The sequence below is a fragment of the Melanostigma gelatinosum genome, assembly GCF_949748355.1.
Source record: "Melanostigma gelatinosum genome assembly, chromosome: 19".
NCBI lineage: Eukaryota > Metazoa > Chordata > Actinopteri > Perciformes > Zoarcidae > Melanostigma > Melanostigma gelatinosum.
Window position 1 is genome coordinate 5,485,843 of NC_136652.1, and position 16,525 is coordinate 5,502,367.

At 45.6% G+C, this 16,525-nt stretch overlaps 2 protein-coding genes across 2 annotated transcripts; one reads left to right on the forward strand and one right to left on the reverse strand.

The window, feature by feature from the left end:
- The first annotated feature begins 502 nt into the window (after positions 1-502).
- On the forward strand, positions 503-9,818 carry hsf2 (heat shock transcription factor 2). Its single transcript, XM_079290241.1, has 12 exons — positions 503-642; positions 1,057-1,165; positions 3,348-3,475; positions 3,613-3,737; positions 3,901-3,976; positions 4,154-4,215; positions 4,399-4,477; positions 4,673-4,806; positions 5,130-5,396; positions 5,992-6,094; positions 6,544-6,610; positions 7,790-9,818. Exons 1-12 carry the CDS (start codon positions 550-552, stop codon positions 8,122-8,124), a joined length of 1,578 nt encoding a protein of 525 aa, XP_079146367.1. The 5' UTR covers positions 503-549; the 3' UTR covers positions 8,125-9,818.
- Positions 9,819-10,248: 430 nt separating this feature from the next.
- Positions 10,249-16,509, reverse strand: serinc1 (serine incorporator 1). The gene is made up of 10 exons (XM_079291554.1): positions 16,370-16,509; positions 15,516-15,677; positions 14,219-14,412; positions 14,048-14,127; positions 13,616-13,753; positions 13,340-13,509; positions 13,104-13,194; positions 12,732-12,873; positions 12,337-12,561; positions 10,249-11,293 (listed from the first exon to the last, which is right to left on the reverse strand). Exons 1-10 carry the CDS (start codon positions 16,406-16,408, stop codon positions 11,155-11,157), a joined length of 1,380 nt encoding a protein of 459 aa, XP_079147680.1. The 5' UTR covers positions 16,409-16,509; the 3' UTR covers positions 10,249-11,154.
- Between the last annotated feature and the right edge of the window lie 16 nt (positions 16,510-16,525).

The window sequence follows — 16,525 nt, forward strand, 5'->3', positions numbered from 1 at the left end:
CCACTCTGAATTGAGATCAGTATTTTCTGATGTGCTGATTTTATGAAGGATGATTCAATAGGTATCTCCCACCTATTAAGAGGTTGGGAATTTCATTTATACTTCTATTTCTACTGAAATAAACACTGACACATGTATGATTTTGAAGGTTGCATTTTACATATCAAGAGAAAAAGCAATACAATTCGCAACAGGAGTTCACAGTTGAATGGTGTTTGCTCAAACTTAATTTCACAATGCTGAACGGAATGCTAGTCCTGACCTATGCTCCCTAAAAAGTGGAGCTTTTTTATTGAAGAATGTCAACAGACATTCCGCAAAATTGAAAAAAAATGATGAACGACAATAACAATGACATGTAAATAAATAAGTAAATTAATTTAATACAAAAAAGTAATTGCGCTCCGTCTCTACACACGTGAGAAGTGTGTTCCACCAATCCGCTCCCGTTCACTAGAACCGGAAGTTGTAAGCGATAACATTTTCTGAAACAACAACAGGCTTTCAGCAGCATTTCAGCAGAGGCGCTCGTGTCGTTGCATTTACGAGATGAAACACAACTCGAACGTCCCGGCTTTCCTCACCAAGCTCTGGACGCTTGTCGAGGATGCCGACACCAATGAGTTTATTAGCTGGAGCCAGGTAACGCTAGCGTTGCAATTGTCTACCTTTAGCTAGTTAGCCCGCCAGTTCTAAAAGCTAACGCAAAGCAGAGAGCCGACGTTAGCTAGGCAGTGCGATTAGCCCGGAAGTCAATGTAGCATTTCGCCACGCTAACAACAATGAACTGTTAAGATTCAACAGCCACCGACCTATCGGCGAGCATTCGCCGAAGCTAACTGTTAGCTAGCTAGTAGTTCCTCTTCATCGTGTAACGGTGGCTTTTGCACGCTGGGCCAAATCCAGTCTGTGCGTCATGCTAGCATCAGTTCCTCCAAGCTTTGTGGCCACCGAGTCCTTATAAAGCTATGTGTGAGCATGCAGTGAAGTGGCACTATGGAAATAGATCCAGTGGCCCACTGAGACGCTGTTCTGACTGTCATTGGTTGTTTCCAGGAGGGCAACAGTTTCCTTGTGTTGGACGAGCAGCACTTTGCCAAGGAGATCCTCCCCAAGTTCTTCAAGCACAACAACATGGCCAGTTTCATCAGGCAGCTGAACATGTGTAAGACTGCGTTTACCTACTTGTCGTGGTTTGTGATACATTTAGTTGGTAGTCATTGCTTTGCAGTTGCTTCTACTGGGAAAGGCTGTCTTATTCTGCCTTCACGTGGTCAGTCTGCAGCCACACTTTGTAAGCCACATGACTGATAAGTCGTGATACATAGCCCTGAAAACCTAACCCATGAAGGCCGAGAAGCGAGAAACTAGCCTGTTAGGTTATTGCCCTAGTATTGACTCGCCTCTTAACCAAGTAAAAAAAGCAGGGACAGCACCAGGCAGGACTGCAACTAACAGTCATTGTCACCATCAAATAATCAGCAGGTACTTATTTTAATTGATCAAATATTTGTCGATACTATGTGAGAGAACTGCTGTTGTAATTTCCCACAGTCCAAGTTGATGTGGTCCGATGGCTTGTTTAATTCAGCCAACAGTCCAAAACCAAAATATACTCTGTTTACTGACGTATAAGACAAAGGAGAGCATCACACCCTAACATCGTGGATCTATGTACGAGCAAATGTTTGACATTTTAACTGGAAAAGCACGACAGCAATTCAATCAATCAAGTGTTTTCTTTCCATCGATTAATCTACTAATCCCTGCAGCTGTAGAGGCAGCTCTGTTGAGGGTAAAACAGAGCTGCGCGATGCATGGACGAAGGCCATGGTAACCACGGTAACTGCAATGCACAGTGTAAACATTGAATCAGCTGTTGCGCCGAGTTACTTCTGTGGTCATCAGCAGGACAGACTCTCAGTCGGGTGGTCCAGTGCAGAAAGTCTGGTTTGGTGTTAGATATGTGATTAATAATAATAATTAATAATATAATATATATATGTATATAATATAATATTATATATATATTATATTATATATATTATATTATATTATATATATTATATTATATATATATATATATATTAGGGGTGTAATGGTTCACAAAATTCACGGTTGGGTTCGGTACGATACAGTGGAGCCACGGTTCGGTACGTTTCGGTACAGTAGAAAACTATAAATGCCAGAGAAATGTACTTGATTTTAAAATATATTTATTCATTACAACTAACATCATAAAGTTACTTTGAACAATGATGGAACTATACCTGAGTGACCCATCTTCTGGGGTGTCTTCTTAGCAACACAAGCATAAAAAACAAAAACTGCTCCTTAATGTTTTGTCAGTATTGTTACTGACATCTTGCTTACATCATGTATTGTTACTTACATCTTGCAAAAGAGAATTTTTATCTCAATTGGGACTACCTGGTTAAATAAAAAAATATATATATATTTTTTTATTCAAACGTATTCGGTTCGTCATGCGTACCGAACCGTGAGCCTCGTACCGAACGGTTCAATACGAATACGCGTATCGTTACACCTCTAATATATATTTATATATCAAATTCACATTATTGCATGTAGGAAACATTGACATTGAACAGTTTTCTTCTTATGGCACATCACTGAACTTGTCGGTTCCATCTTTGGAGCGTTGTAGTTTCCCCACAACCAACTCGCGTCATAATTGCGTAGCTTAGTGACTGTGCAGTGGGATTCTCTGAGCTCCGTGGGTCTCTTTTCCTAAATCCTAGTGAATTCTCATTCACTTCTCTCCTTGACCTCATGACCTTTTCCATCGAGATCAAGGAATAGTGTTTAGGAAAAGACATTCGGGTGTTTATTTCTTTCTTTTAGACCACAGCCTAGGAGCCAGAGCAGGTTCTAGCAGTGGGACACCATGCAGTGTTAGCTAGCAACGCAAATGGTTAAGCACTTGCTAACATTTAGCCAATAAGCCAGAGAAGGTAGTCAGAGCTCTTGTGTACTGCTGTTGAGTGTAGCTTAGCCTCCCGCATACAAAACGATCACCTGACTCATTGTAATCCCACTTGTTTGTGTGACTCTTCCTAGCGTGCTGCTAGCCAGCTCCTCACTTGTAGCTGCCTGCATTGCATGCTGGCTGTCCTCCCCTCTCTGTGAATAGCTGAGAGACGGGGGGCCGGGTCTCCCCTCGTGCACACGCAGACACCCTGCTCTCTCTTTCTGCTCTTACACCTCATTTTACACCCGTGTCATGCACACAGATACCGCAGACAAGTTGGCTCGAGTGGGGCTATTTCTGAAAATGAAGGTTTGTGACTATGTGTTTACGTCTGTGTGTTCGTGTCCTTGCGCAGATGGATTCCGTAAAGTGATGCACATCGACACAGGCGTTGTGAAACAGGAGCGAGACGGCCCAGTGGAGTTTCAGCACCCCTACTTCAAACATGGACAGGACAACCTACTGGAGAACATCAAGAGGAAGGTGGGGTCATCTCTACGTATTGTGCATGCTCACTGTGACACTTGCCAGAAGCCTCGTCATCGCTCTACATTCAGGACAGAGCTTCCGGGGTTAAGATGCTGCAAACACTACATTTGATTGTAATTATTGTCCGTCAGGTTTCCAACACTCGGCCAGAGGACAACAAGATTCGACAGGATGACCTGAGCCAGATCTTGGCGAGTGTTCACAGCGTCCACAGCAAACAGGAGAACATCGACGTCAGGCTGGCAACACTCAAGCGGTGAGCGTGAAGCTCTGTGCAATATTACAGCTTCAACATTACCGCCACAGAGAAGGAAAACACATTTCAGATGACTCGTCAGAAACCAGAAGGCCTGCAGTAGCTGTGACCCAGGGTTGGTGTTGCAGACTGTAAATTAAACTTGTTTTTTGTTTTTCTTCAGGGAGAATGAAGCTCTGTGGAGGGAGATCTCAGATCTGCGACAGATACATGCCCACCAACAACAGCTCATCAAAAAGGTGAGCACTGACTGAGTATTGACAGCTTGACGTGGACTGTGCCTGTTAAAAATATAAACACAGTTCATTTCTATTCAGTTTACATTGTTGTGGCGTTGATTCCTTACTTTAGAAAGGGAAGTCTAATGTCGCCACGCAGCAGGTGTTCTGTTCAGTCTCAGACTCTTCTCTTTTCAGCTGATTCACTTCATCGTCACATTGGTGCAGAACAACCGCATCCTGAATTTAAAACGCAAAAGGTGAGTTCACACTGGCAAGAAAGGGACCGCTTCATTTTTTGCCATTTTCACTGGAATGACCTCCATGAATAATCTATTATTTAAATCCTCAATGGTGTATTGTTGTCTTTACCAACGACAGTAAACCAGCATCATGTAAACCCTCGTCTGTATGAACTTGAACTGTTGTCGTCCTTTTGACAGGCCACTTCTTATGAACAGCAATGGAAAGAAGCCCAAATACATCCATCAGATCTATGATGACAACGTGTGTGTGGACCAGGTCAGTAACTAGCAGAACCCAGTGACATAAACATGGGGAGTGTCACCTGTAGTGCACTCCGGATAGGATCGGTTACTCCTCGCACTTCACTCTTTAAGCCCACGTGGGTTTTGTTGTCTCTTTTTAAAAGGCTGCTGTCGAATGTGCGACGTGTTGTATATGAATATTTGTGAAGTCCCGCGTGTGTCCGTGTAGACGTCTGTCAACAGTCTGAACGGCGTGAAGAGCTCCGAGGTATCGGATGACGTCATCATCTGTGACCTGACCGAGAGTGACGCCGAGGCGGCAGCTGAGGTCGCAGAGGGGTCGCCCAGAGCCCACGAGCAAGGGTGAGACCAGTTACCCATAAGTCATCGGGTGACATTCACTCTGTTCTCCTGCTTTCAAACTGCCATTCATTTTGTGATGATGTCAATTCAGTATAACTCCTGGTTAAAAATACTGTTCATAGTTCTTATGCCAGTGCATTGGTGAGTAACTCCATATATATATTATGTGCGTTCAACACATTTAGTACTTCAAAGCACCACATTGGACGTCAATGTGTGTTGGCGTACTGATTGATGAACAAACCTTTGAATAAGTTGACTTTAAAGGACCAGCCAGTGCATTAAATAGCCAGCAGGACCTCAATGAACACGTCCTCCCTCAGTGACATGGACATCGTGGAAGTCGAGCTGGACAGCTGTGCGTTGCTACCGGCGGAGACGGAGGTGAGCACCTCCTGCACAGACGACGTCATACAGACCGAGGCTGGTGTGTCAGCGGCGGCAGCAGCAGACGACGGCAGTGGAGCGACCAGCAGCGCCCTGCAGCTCAACAAAGCCTCAAGCCTCAGTCTGGAGGACCCCGTCAAGCTGATGGACTCCATCCTGAGCGAGAACGGGGCGATGTCGCAGAACATCAGCCTGCTGGGCAAGTAAGTGCCGACCTAATGGTAATTCGTACAGAAGCAGAAGCTCACTCCGAACGTTATTGCAGGCCTGCTAGGCTCAGGAAGTATCCACAGGTGCGTTATTGAGAGTGCTACCGTTGGACCAATGTTTATTTGGCGAAGGCTTATTTTCTTCTTCCGTTCGGTTTAACAGCAGTTGGCGTCTATAAATGTTGCATTTCCGCCATCTACTGGAGAGCGCTGGGTCTTCCCTACACATGTGAATTTTGTGTGACACACAATGATCTGCTGACTCAGTCTTAACGGGTCACAAATACATTTCCTTTTTAAAATGCTAAGCGGATGATTTCTCAAATGAATATAGGGATTGTGAAGGTTTATTTACAATTGCTTGTGAGAATTAACGAGTCTCATGCTCCATGCATTTGTGGATCTTTTGTGGAGTGGTTAGTCTGTAGCATAGTAACTAGTAACCAATGTATAATAAATGTCCACTAGTACGTCTGTCAGGCTTTCCATGTGGCGATACTACTTTAATATGTTCTACATGTTTATGAGAAGAAGAAGAAGAAGAGTTGCTGGCTCCTGGTGGAACATGGTGTTTTGTGTGTGTCATCAGGATGGAGCTGATGGACTATCTGGACAGTATTGACTGCAGTCTGGAGGACTTCCAGGCCATGCTTTATGGAAAACAGTTTGGCATGGACTTTGATGCCTTCGAGGTAAAATGACATCACGAACAAACTTAAAGACAATTCACCTGATCAACGACACATCTGATGGCTTTTATTTCAGGGCTGTGGTCCCCTGACTGTGTTCATCCATGAAGGCAAATTACAACATTAGAACAGACGAGGACAGTGCAGTAATGATTAAATACACTAAAGCACATCAGATAAACAGGTCACACTGGAAAACAGAAGGTACTTTATTCGTGTGACATTGGTCTTAACTGAACTTAAGAATTGATTTAACTCTGGATGCCTCCATCTGTCAGTGAGGGATCTCTTTACAGCCGCTGGAGACAGACGGAAGGAATTCAGTGGACCGATAACTCCGTCAGTCTACATAAGGCCATGTCAATATTGTTGATGAATCTATACTTTAATCCACCGCTTTTATGTTGAAGCTGCTTTCGTGTATTCGTCATTCCCTCTCCGTGTGTTTTCAGGAGGGCGTGTCCTCCAAAGACAACACGGCACAGCTAAACCGAGGCAGAACAGAGGAAGTCAACACAGGTGAGCACAGGATCCTCTCACACTGGACTTATCGTGCTTCTCATTTATAACCATCACGTACGCTCAATACGGGACCTGTAAGAGGCGGACGCCACTGCCCACACAGAAGGTTTGATCTATCAAACCAAACTCGAAACCTTGATGCATGCATACGCACGTTATGTAGACGGGGGGGGGGGGGGGGGAATGTGACACACTTAGCTGAAGTGTGATGTAACTTACAGATCCACCGTATCATTCAAACCAGCGGTGTTGTTTGTGCTGTGACTATTCCCTCAGCATCTTTCAATTGTCAGAGACGTAAAGCAACTCGAATCTTGAATCAAATTCTGCTCAATAATTCATGAGTGCCGTCTCATCATCATCATCATTATCATCATCATCATCACGTTCCCCGCTCCCGGAGCGCAGAGAGAGCCAGACTACGAGCGCTCGTAGGCAGCTGATGAAATGATCTGAAACCTGAAAGAGCTGCAGAACAGAGCTTCAGTGGTTCTCAGTAATATCTCCGAACACTGTGCATGTATCACCATGTACCAATTCAGCTTTCATGTCGTTTTTGTGTGTAAAATCAGTACAAATGTGGATATATATATATTTTTTTTTATGGTTTATTAAATAGGGACAGAGACACAAATCTAAAAAACTAAAGTCATCTATCCGATGCCACAATGGGAGTGGGTCTCCAGTGCGCCACGCTCTCTGCACACCTCACGGAGCACATCTTCATCACCTGCACATGTTGTGTAAATGAAGCCAGCCACTTCATATCCTCCAAGTCCTCATCATAATGCAGGCCAAGTTCACCATAATAAACATAAATAAATCAATGGTGTTCACCTGTCAAACTTCCATTTTGAAATGATTCCTCTGGTTTGGGGGGACACCACAGATTCATGCGATCATTTTAGAAGCAATCAGAACAGATGAGCCTAAATGTTGCAATGACTCATAATGCCTCATGATGGCTGCACGGGCACTATTGGGACGATGCGAATAGAAGAATTAGGAGGGAACTTCTTTTCGTAGTTTCCCTGATACGCAGCTCATTTCTCTGCACGGACCATTCATGGTTGCATGTGTCCGTGTATGTATATACAGCGTGGAGGAGCTGGAGGTGTGGCTGTTTAGGTCTTCTCCGTACAACAAATAAGGACTCTTCCGGTGTCTTGTGTTCAGATAAGCAGTTGATCCAGTACACGTCTTGCCCTCTTCTGGCCATCCTGGATGGCTGCATTACTCACCCGGAGCTGGACCTGGGTCCCAGCAGCAGCAGCATGGGCTCCTATACCAGCCACCTCCAGGCCTCTTCCAGCGCTGCTGCTTCTGTGGAGGCCGAGCCGCCCGCGGAGCTGCTGGACACCAGCCCGCGGTCTAAGCAGCCGGCCCGCAGCTCCCTGATCCGCCTGGAGCCTCTGACGGAGGCGGAGGCCAGCGCCGAGTCGCTCTTCTACATGTGCGAACTGAGTCCCGCCGGAGCGGACGGCGACGCCACCGCGCTGGACGGTTTGTGAGCGGGGAGGGGGAACCGGTAGGACAGGGATGTTGGTCCACCACAGGATACAGACAGTACTGACTTTGGGTGTTAGTATTCCCTCACCTCTCTTGGGCGTGCATGTTGAGAAGCAGTAACGGAGCTGAAGGAAGCTGCAGTCTGTCCCATGTACACATTTTTACATTTCAGACTTTTGTGTTTATGATGACAATTGAGTGAGAAAAATAAGCCACATTCCCATCAAATATGATATTACCGTAGTTTAACAGCCTCTGGCAGGTTATTCGAACTTTGAACCTAGAAGATTAGTGTGAAACCCTGCACCACTTCTTACAGTCATGACTCAGTCAGGGCAGAAGACACACACTGTACACACAGAGCTGAATGTGGCCGTACAGGTCTTATATATATATATATCTTCAGATCATAATCACCGTGTTCTTCTGTTTCAAGAGTAATCTCACTGTTGTCATAGGAACATCTGGACTTATTGGCAACATCACACTTCACCCAAAGCATGATGGAAAGTTGAGTCCCAAAACATTCTAATCCAACATGGAAATAGAAAGAAAACGTTATTGTTGTTTTGTTTGATCAATAAATGTTTAGACTCTAAATGGCTCAACTTCCTGTATCCACTCGTATCCACACATGTACCCTGCTGTGTGTTTATGAACACACAAAGCGCTTTACTTGCCTAAGTGTGTCTCATCCAAACAGTTCTCCATGCGTAGTCCTGCTGCCCTTCACCCTGGGAATACGTACACCAGGTGTAGCTCAGACTGGAGGGTAAAGAGCAGAAACATGAGGGGTCAAAGGGGTAAACCGACTTCACCGCCGTGTGTCTGAAAAGTGATGAGAAGAGTACTTTATTGCCATGAATTAAATGTTTTCATGAACGCACTGCTCTCAAATGTAAAAACGGTTTCTTGGTTTACACAGACTGTGGCTTGTGTAAGCACACGACACTCGCCTGGATCCATCTTTGGTCTCCAGTAGCTTCACCGTCAGTAAAGCGTTGCATCACATCCGGTTCCACAAAGTCAGTGAGGCGGCGGCGGTCTGCGCCAACACGTTGAACCTTTTCTGTGTACTTTTGAGAATGTATTTATTTAGATTTTTGTTTTCTGCACTCTGCAGAGGAGCAGCATTCCTTCTGACAGGCTTGTGTTCAGCCCTGCTCCTTTGAGTAGAACAAACGGTTAAAGCGTCCAGAGTCATTTCACAGTTTGCACATCACTTAGTGGTCTGGGGGGGGGGGCCCCATTATAAAGTAAAACTCCTCTTCTCAACAACAGTTAAATATGCAGTATTTAAGATGTATGGCCTAGTGTTGTAATTTTGACTGCTAAATCGATCATCTCTTATATACACCGTTTACATTTCTCCGCTTGTGTGTGTGACACATCACCACAAAGGAAAACCGGTGTGAACGCCGAGCCCTGACCTCAGCTGTAAATGACTTCACTCTCATCGTGTTCAGTGGCTTAAGTATGTTCATGGTGTGGTTCAGGGAAAGTCCTCCCGTCTGTTGGCTGATATGGAAGCGCCGGTTTCCTCTGGCAGCTCCACGCTTTAGTTCTCAGACGCTGGTTATAGTTTACGCTCTATGGCCACAGGGGTCATGTGACTTCTCTGTGACCTGCCCGCTTCCCATGAGCTGTCTGTCATTGTTGCGAGCCTTGCAGTTCAAATAAAGCAAATGCTACAGTGTTCGTTTGTCGTTCATTGCTTCTCATCAGGAGACTGAGACTGTTTCTATAATCTATGAGGTCACAGTGACCACCGAAATCTATTCCCTTGAACCCAAGTGGATGTTTGTGCCACATATGATGAAATTCCCTTTAGGCAGACCTGAGATGTTGCGTCCATGAGGTTTGGATGGACATGAGGTTGCAGTGACTTACTTTTAAATTCAAATGAGGTAATCCTTCAGTGGACTTTTGTGCCAAATTTGAAGAACGTCCTCCAGGCGTTCCTGAGGGCTTGTGTTCACAAGAGTGGGACGTGCATGCTTATGAAGTGACAGGAGTAATAACAGCAGAAGTCTTAGTGTAGTATGTCGAAAAACGTTTTATGTCCACACCGTCCAAACATACTGCTGAGACTGTTACGGCGAGTGGGGGAAGAAACAAAACACGACTTCTTTTCCTTCAGTTTTATTAAACGAGTTACAACATACTTTTACATGTCAGGAGAGAAATCATATTAGGATAAAAGCACAGGTGAGACAATCACACGAATGCACACAAACACACGTGTGTGAGGAACTACATGCCAACTCTGAACACTACCAAATCATTTATGTAGAAGTTTTCAATTTTACATTTAAAAGTCAAAAATTCAAATCCGAAGCCACAAAAACAGGAATGCTTTTGTCGTGAATGTGCAAGCTGCAGAGGACACGCGCAGCTGGTAGAGCTTCAACACACGACGGCAGATGACTAGAATAACACACACGACGCTACACAGCACCGCTCATGCTTGCGCTCGCATCTCAGCTGGAGTCCCGCTCACACACACAACCGAATCCATCAGACAAGCGAAGCACTTTCATTTACGTGTAAGAGCGTTTCCATCTGTAATACTGCAGTCAGTGTCGCTGGCCATCACCGTCCTCACACCAGCTTCAGTTACAGCTACTCTTCATGTCACATTAGGTTTGATAGGAAAGAAGCATGCAGCTCTGTCTTTAGAGAAAGAAAACAAAAAACCAACCGCTAGAAATACACAGGACGTATTTACAATGGCAAACGGCATGGGGGGGGGGGACCACTACAACACGCTGCTGAGGATTCACAATGACGTTGCAGCAGAGGAGCCGGGCTGCAGCCAGAGCTGAGGCGGGACAATCAGAAGCCCGGACTACAGGGGACGAGCCCCCGAACCACACGGTCCTGAAACAGCCCCCCCGCTCCTCTGCTGCAGCTGGAACTGATGCGGGGTGCTAGCTAGCTACTGTTTTTTTTTTTTTACTGACTTTTTGCTGAAACAAAACACAGGTGAAGCAGAGCATGGATGTGTTTGTGTGAGCGGTGGGACGGTGCTTTCAGTCAAAGTCTCTGTTGACCAGGACCAGCGGAGCCACCAGCGTCCACACGTAGAGGGCGATGCAGATCCAGCTGGAGGAGATCTTCACCCACACCGACGGCCACTTGCTGGTCATGGCCTGGTAGTTGGCGTCGGGGCTGCGGAGGGAAACACAACAGCTGACAGATTTAGGCTCTGCGGCTATCGGGCTGTGTTCCAACAACTGTCAAATGAAATGCTCCAAAAAACAAAAGATGAAATGACATGCAGTAATCTGACGTCCCTTATTGACCCTTTTACAGCAGACATCATCCGAAAACAAAAAATGTTAACTGCGATACTTCAAAAACTGTACAAGATATCAAAAAGCTGACAGATATGTGAATAGGTCAAAGTCCTGTAACCTGTTTAAAGTTCAACTGAAGGATGTAGCTGAGCGTGTGTGGAAGAGGTTCAAGTTGAAACTGGAGCCGGCTTAAAAGGATTTGAAGATTCTCTTCATTGAGTTACATTGCAAAAAAACAAACTGGGTAAAAATGTGTCGTTACATGTTCGGTTGTCAGAATCCATATGAATAATAGCGGACTCAAGTTCTACAGTTCTTCAGGTTATCACTGTTAGGGCTGTTAGCACCGCTAGCTGCCAGCCACCGGCTCAGCAGTCGCCATGCTGAGAGCCGATGAGAGTCAACACACATGCTCTGAATCTCGCGTTTTGGACCACACGTTTTTAGATGCAGTGAATTGCGATACCTTTCTAGTATCTATAGAACTACAAACACGAATATAAACATGATTCCACTGATGCATGATAACATACATTTTAGATTAGGAAGAATAAATAAAGCATCAGCAAAGCCGACAGAAAAAGCCTCTTTTTTTTTAGCACTCCGCCTATTTTGTGCGGTCGCTCCGAGCACTTCAAGTTAAAAATCTCTCAACTTTTCAGAAAAGCTCTGGTGACGTCACTGTAGTGAATGGAGGGGAAGCTTGTTTTGGCCGTGTTTCTATACCGAGCTTTATATTTCGGACACACACCATCATAACAAAGACCCAAAGTGTTGTGCTTTTATTTCCGTACACCTGGTCCCGCCTTGCTCTAACGTTTTGATTGAGCTCAAAGTGGACTAATCAGAGAAGAAGTGTCCCTTTCTCTGTGCCATGGGGCTCCACACTGTTGCGCTGGGTGACACGTTGCCTACCTGTACCAGTTGGTGAGCGTCATCATGATGTAGAGCGACGCCAGGAAGAGCATGAAGTGGAAGAAGGAGTAGGAGTAGGTGACGCCGTCCTTCTCGTTGTCCACGGCTCGGCCGGCACCGCTGCCCTCCTCGAAGCCGTCGGCCGCCGGCCCGTCCTCGATCAGGGCCGACTTGTCGCTGGTCAGAGTCAGCTTGTTCACCTGGGTGTTGGACGAGTTACGAATACTGATGGACGCACAGAGGGAGGAGAGAGGACATAGAGAACATCAGCTGCCTTATCGAACAACAACACAAGGGGACAGACGGAGGCCGTTCCAGGCTGCAGCCTGCCCGTTGGTAATTAAACGGATTCGTCTCTTCACAAGCTGAAAGATTATAAACAAGGACTTCCTCACCTGGAGTAGAGGACACACATGAGGAAGAGGATCAATCCCACAATGCCCTGGGCATCCCACCACTGAACCACGTGGTCCTGAACTGCAGGACCGGTGCTGTTCAGCCCGATAATACCCAGAAGGCTCGGGTTGCATTTCCTGTCTGTGAGCCACAAGAAAAGATGTTTAAGTCATGCTGTGTGACTGAACTAGTTTCTACCTGATATGATAATAAACGTACATGCACCTAAGGAACCAACTTATCGTCAGCTGTTTGTAGTGATGTGACATTACATATTAGAGGAACACAGTTTCTATAAGCACGGTAGGGGAGGAGAGAAACCTGATTTCCCCTGTTAGAGTAAAGCAGCATGGAGATGTATGTGATCCTACCAGGCTCATTGGTCATGGCAGACCAGGTCAGGTACATGGTGTACAGGGTGACCAGGGAGGACTGCAGCAGGCCAGACCGGGGCTGGGACTCCTTCACACAGAGAAAGGCAAGCATTCGTAGGGAAATCAATCCAAGACCAACTCACAAGTAAAAAGTACTCGGCGCGCATCCGCCGAGCATCACGGAGGGAATCGCGCATAATTCTGTGCTTTAAGTCCCAGACATGAATGCAAACCTGGATCGGCGGCAGGATGGACAGGACGGAGGCAGCCACGCACAGCAGCATGTTGATGCTGATGAAGACCTTGTTCTCTGTGCAGCCGTCGGAGTGGGTGTAGTAGACGTAGAACATGACCAGAGACACCAGAGACAACAGGTAGTTCACCGCAGTGATCGACAGCAGAGCTGTGAACACAAAATAGCAAGGTAGGCATTTTATTTTTAAAAAGGTAGTTATTGATCACGTTTTTCTCCGTGACACAAAGCCATCACAAGAACACCGTCACCGTACCTGCATACCAGCAGCGAGAGTTGCCCTCCTCCATCTTCTCCACCCAGGACTCATTCCAGGAGTGGGCGAAGTCGATGAGTAGGACCAGCTGGATGAGGATGAAGCAGAAGGCTCCGGCCATGCCGATGTAGAACCACACTGTGGGAGACGGAGAGCGAGGTCAGGTTGCCATTATGAATCACTTATGATGTCATACGCAGACTCATCCCAATGAGAACTGATTTCTGCAGTCTTGATCGACCATCAGAGGGACATTTTTTGCACGTATCATCAGCCTTCTTGGTTTATGTCTCGAACACAACTAGTTTTTCCTGTTATCATATTTGCCGGGAAACAGGAAGAATGGATTCCTGGGATTAAGGCCTCGTACAGACAGTTGCGTGCCACGTTTGATTTGAGAGGAGAAAGACGATAACAGACAAGAACGGTTACCAGTAGTGAAGGGACCTTCTGAGATGAAGAACGATCCGATAGTGATGCCAGCAGCTGCAGCAAACTTAAAGAACCAAAACCTGGAAGCGAGAGGTTTTTGTTTTTATCAATTGTTGCACAGATTAGGGCTGAAATGATCAGTGTGTCGCCAGTGGTTGGGCGCTGACTCACCCGTTGTGCAGCGCAGCTCGGGGGTCGTGGCTGCTTCTGACTTTGATCATGAGCAGAGAGAAGAGGAGGAAGAACATGGCCATGCCGAAGCAAACGCGGTACACGGCCTTGTAGCCGACCAGCACGTCGCAGTTCACGTGACCCTCCACGCCGGGAATGGACGAGCCCGTCCCTCCTTCACAGAAACCTGGAATCTACAGCGGCACACGGGACGGAAGACATTTCAGGACAAGTCACAGACTTCATGTAACATTCGACTTATTTTCTAAAAATCCTGGTACGAAAATGTAAATATAAGACGTGACCCAAATGCTTCAAAGCTTTGACTGTTGCCATGGTAATCGGCTTCCATATCAGTTTTCAAATGCAGGGTTTTGTTATCATCATTATTACTATTATATATGAGTTACACCACGAATCCCAAATAGCGCATAAAATAAGGAATAGTAATCACACATTATCCATTAATTATTATGAGTTATTCTCTGTGGCCTGAGCTCTCAACCAAGCCAGGTCTTTCATTTATTGTGCTGACATCGGCTATATTCTATTCATGTATTCATTATATTTAAAGGCCTGCATATGACCTCATTAGTTTTCATTGGCTATCATTTTTTTATGTGATTTTTTGCACATTTTGCAGCTGTTTGCGTTTCAATGAAAAGGGGAAATTTCAAATGTTTGTCCTCTTCTCTATTAGATACTAACAGCACAGTAAAGGACAATAGCAGTACACAATAACTGCAAGCTTGAGGAAAGTGTGCCAGCTTGTGTTTTCGTTGTCACTCTCGGTTGTTTTGTCATTTTGTAAATGCTTTTTCCTGCTAAATGGCTTATTTTCAAGATTTTAAAGTGGTGCTTTGGTGTGATTCTTAGCTAAGAATGTCTTTGGTGGAGGACAGCTCTACGCAGAATAATCGTTAAAACAGGTGCACCGAGGTGGCAAATGACCAAATATCATTTCAAAGCAGCTGTGAACCACTGTTGCATGAGTCAGCTTGGTCTTTTCTGGCAATTTGTTTAATCGTACCGGTGAGCCAGTACAAGGTAATAAACAAATAAAATGAATTGTGTATTATCTTCGTTGTAATAGTTGTAATATACCTTTAAGTAAAAGGAAAGAAAAAAAACACTCCTTCAAAATAAAAGCAACTACTAACCACCACATTTAGCAAATAAAGCAAACACGATAGGCTTCCAGCACTAGTTGTTCTTGAACGTAACAGCAGCAATGTGAGAAGTCGTTCATATGCTATTCCTCCCCTGCACTGTAATAATGAATCGTTGCATTGCATACCTTCTTGAGCTGACCCTCCATGCCCGGCATCAGCATAATGCAGGCGAGGCCCACTCCCAGCAGCAGGAAGAAGGCATAGATGAGGCGAGTCACTGTGGAGTTATTTCCACCGGGGCAGCATCGACACAGCAGGCAGGGGGCGCTGCCGCACAAGCACGGGATCTGCACACAAACCAGCATTGCTATTAATAACCTCGTCATTAATCCTATTACTGGACGGAGAGATTCTCTCTCTCTCTCGGTAAATGTGTTGCTGTCTGTCGGCACATGTCGCAACTAGCGGATACCTGACGCCTGTTTACATGACCGCAGTGTTGCAACAGCGTTGACGTTACTGCCCCGGCTGCTCATTGCCATCATCGACATGTTTGTTTACAATGTTCAACCAACATATAAACACCAAATACACGTCAAAATACTGTAAAGTACCAGTAATGCTCATTCAGCTGAGCAACAACAGAGCGGTTCGCTTAACATTCGCTTAAACATCGAGCTCGACGTGTTTTGGGGTTATTATTTAGGTTAATGTTAGTCAGCTGGGTTCCAAACAAAGGCAGACATCATGTAACTTAGCCCTACAGGTAGCTTACACAACGTCAAGAGCCGATAAACCCCATCAATGTGATTAACTATAGCTTCGTATGAGCATTACATAATAACAGCTAGTGAATGCTAACTAGCTATGTCGTGTTTATTTATGTCCGTCTGCGCCGCAGTTTATCAGCGCGACGGCCTGCTTCCGTCTGTGTTATTGCGCAGTCATGACAGCACATAAGTAGCAAATAACGGCGATAACACATCCACTGCTTTCACTGTCAACGGTTTTCAAAACACCGAAGACGTCTGTAACTTACCCAGCTCGCCATGGAGCACAATCCCAAAACGGCTCCCATAATGGCGGATGTTTTTCTTCTTTTCTAGTCGGTCGTTAGATGGCTGGTGCTTTCGTGCTCTCCCCAGAAGATGGATGATGCGCTCCCGCAGACCTCGTCTTCTTCTTCTTCTGCTTC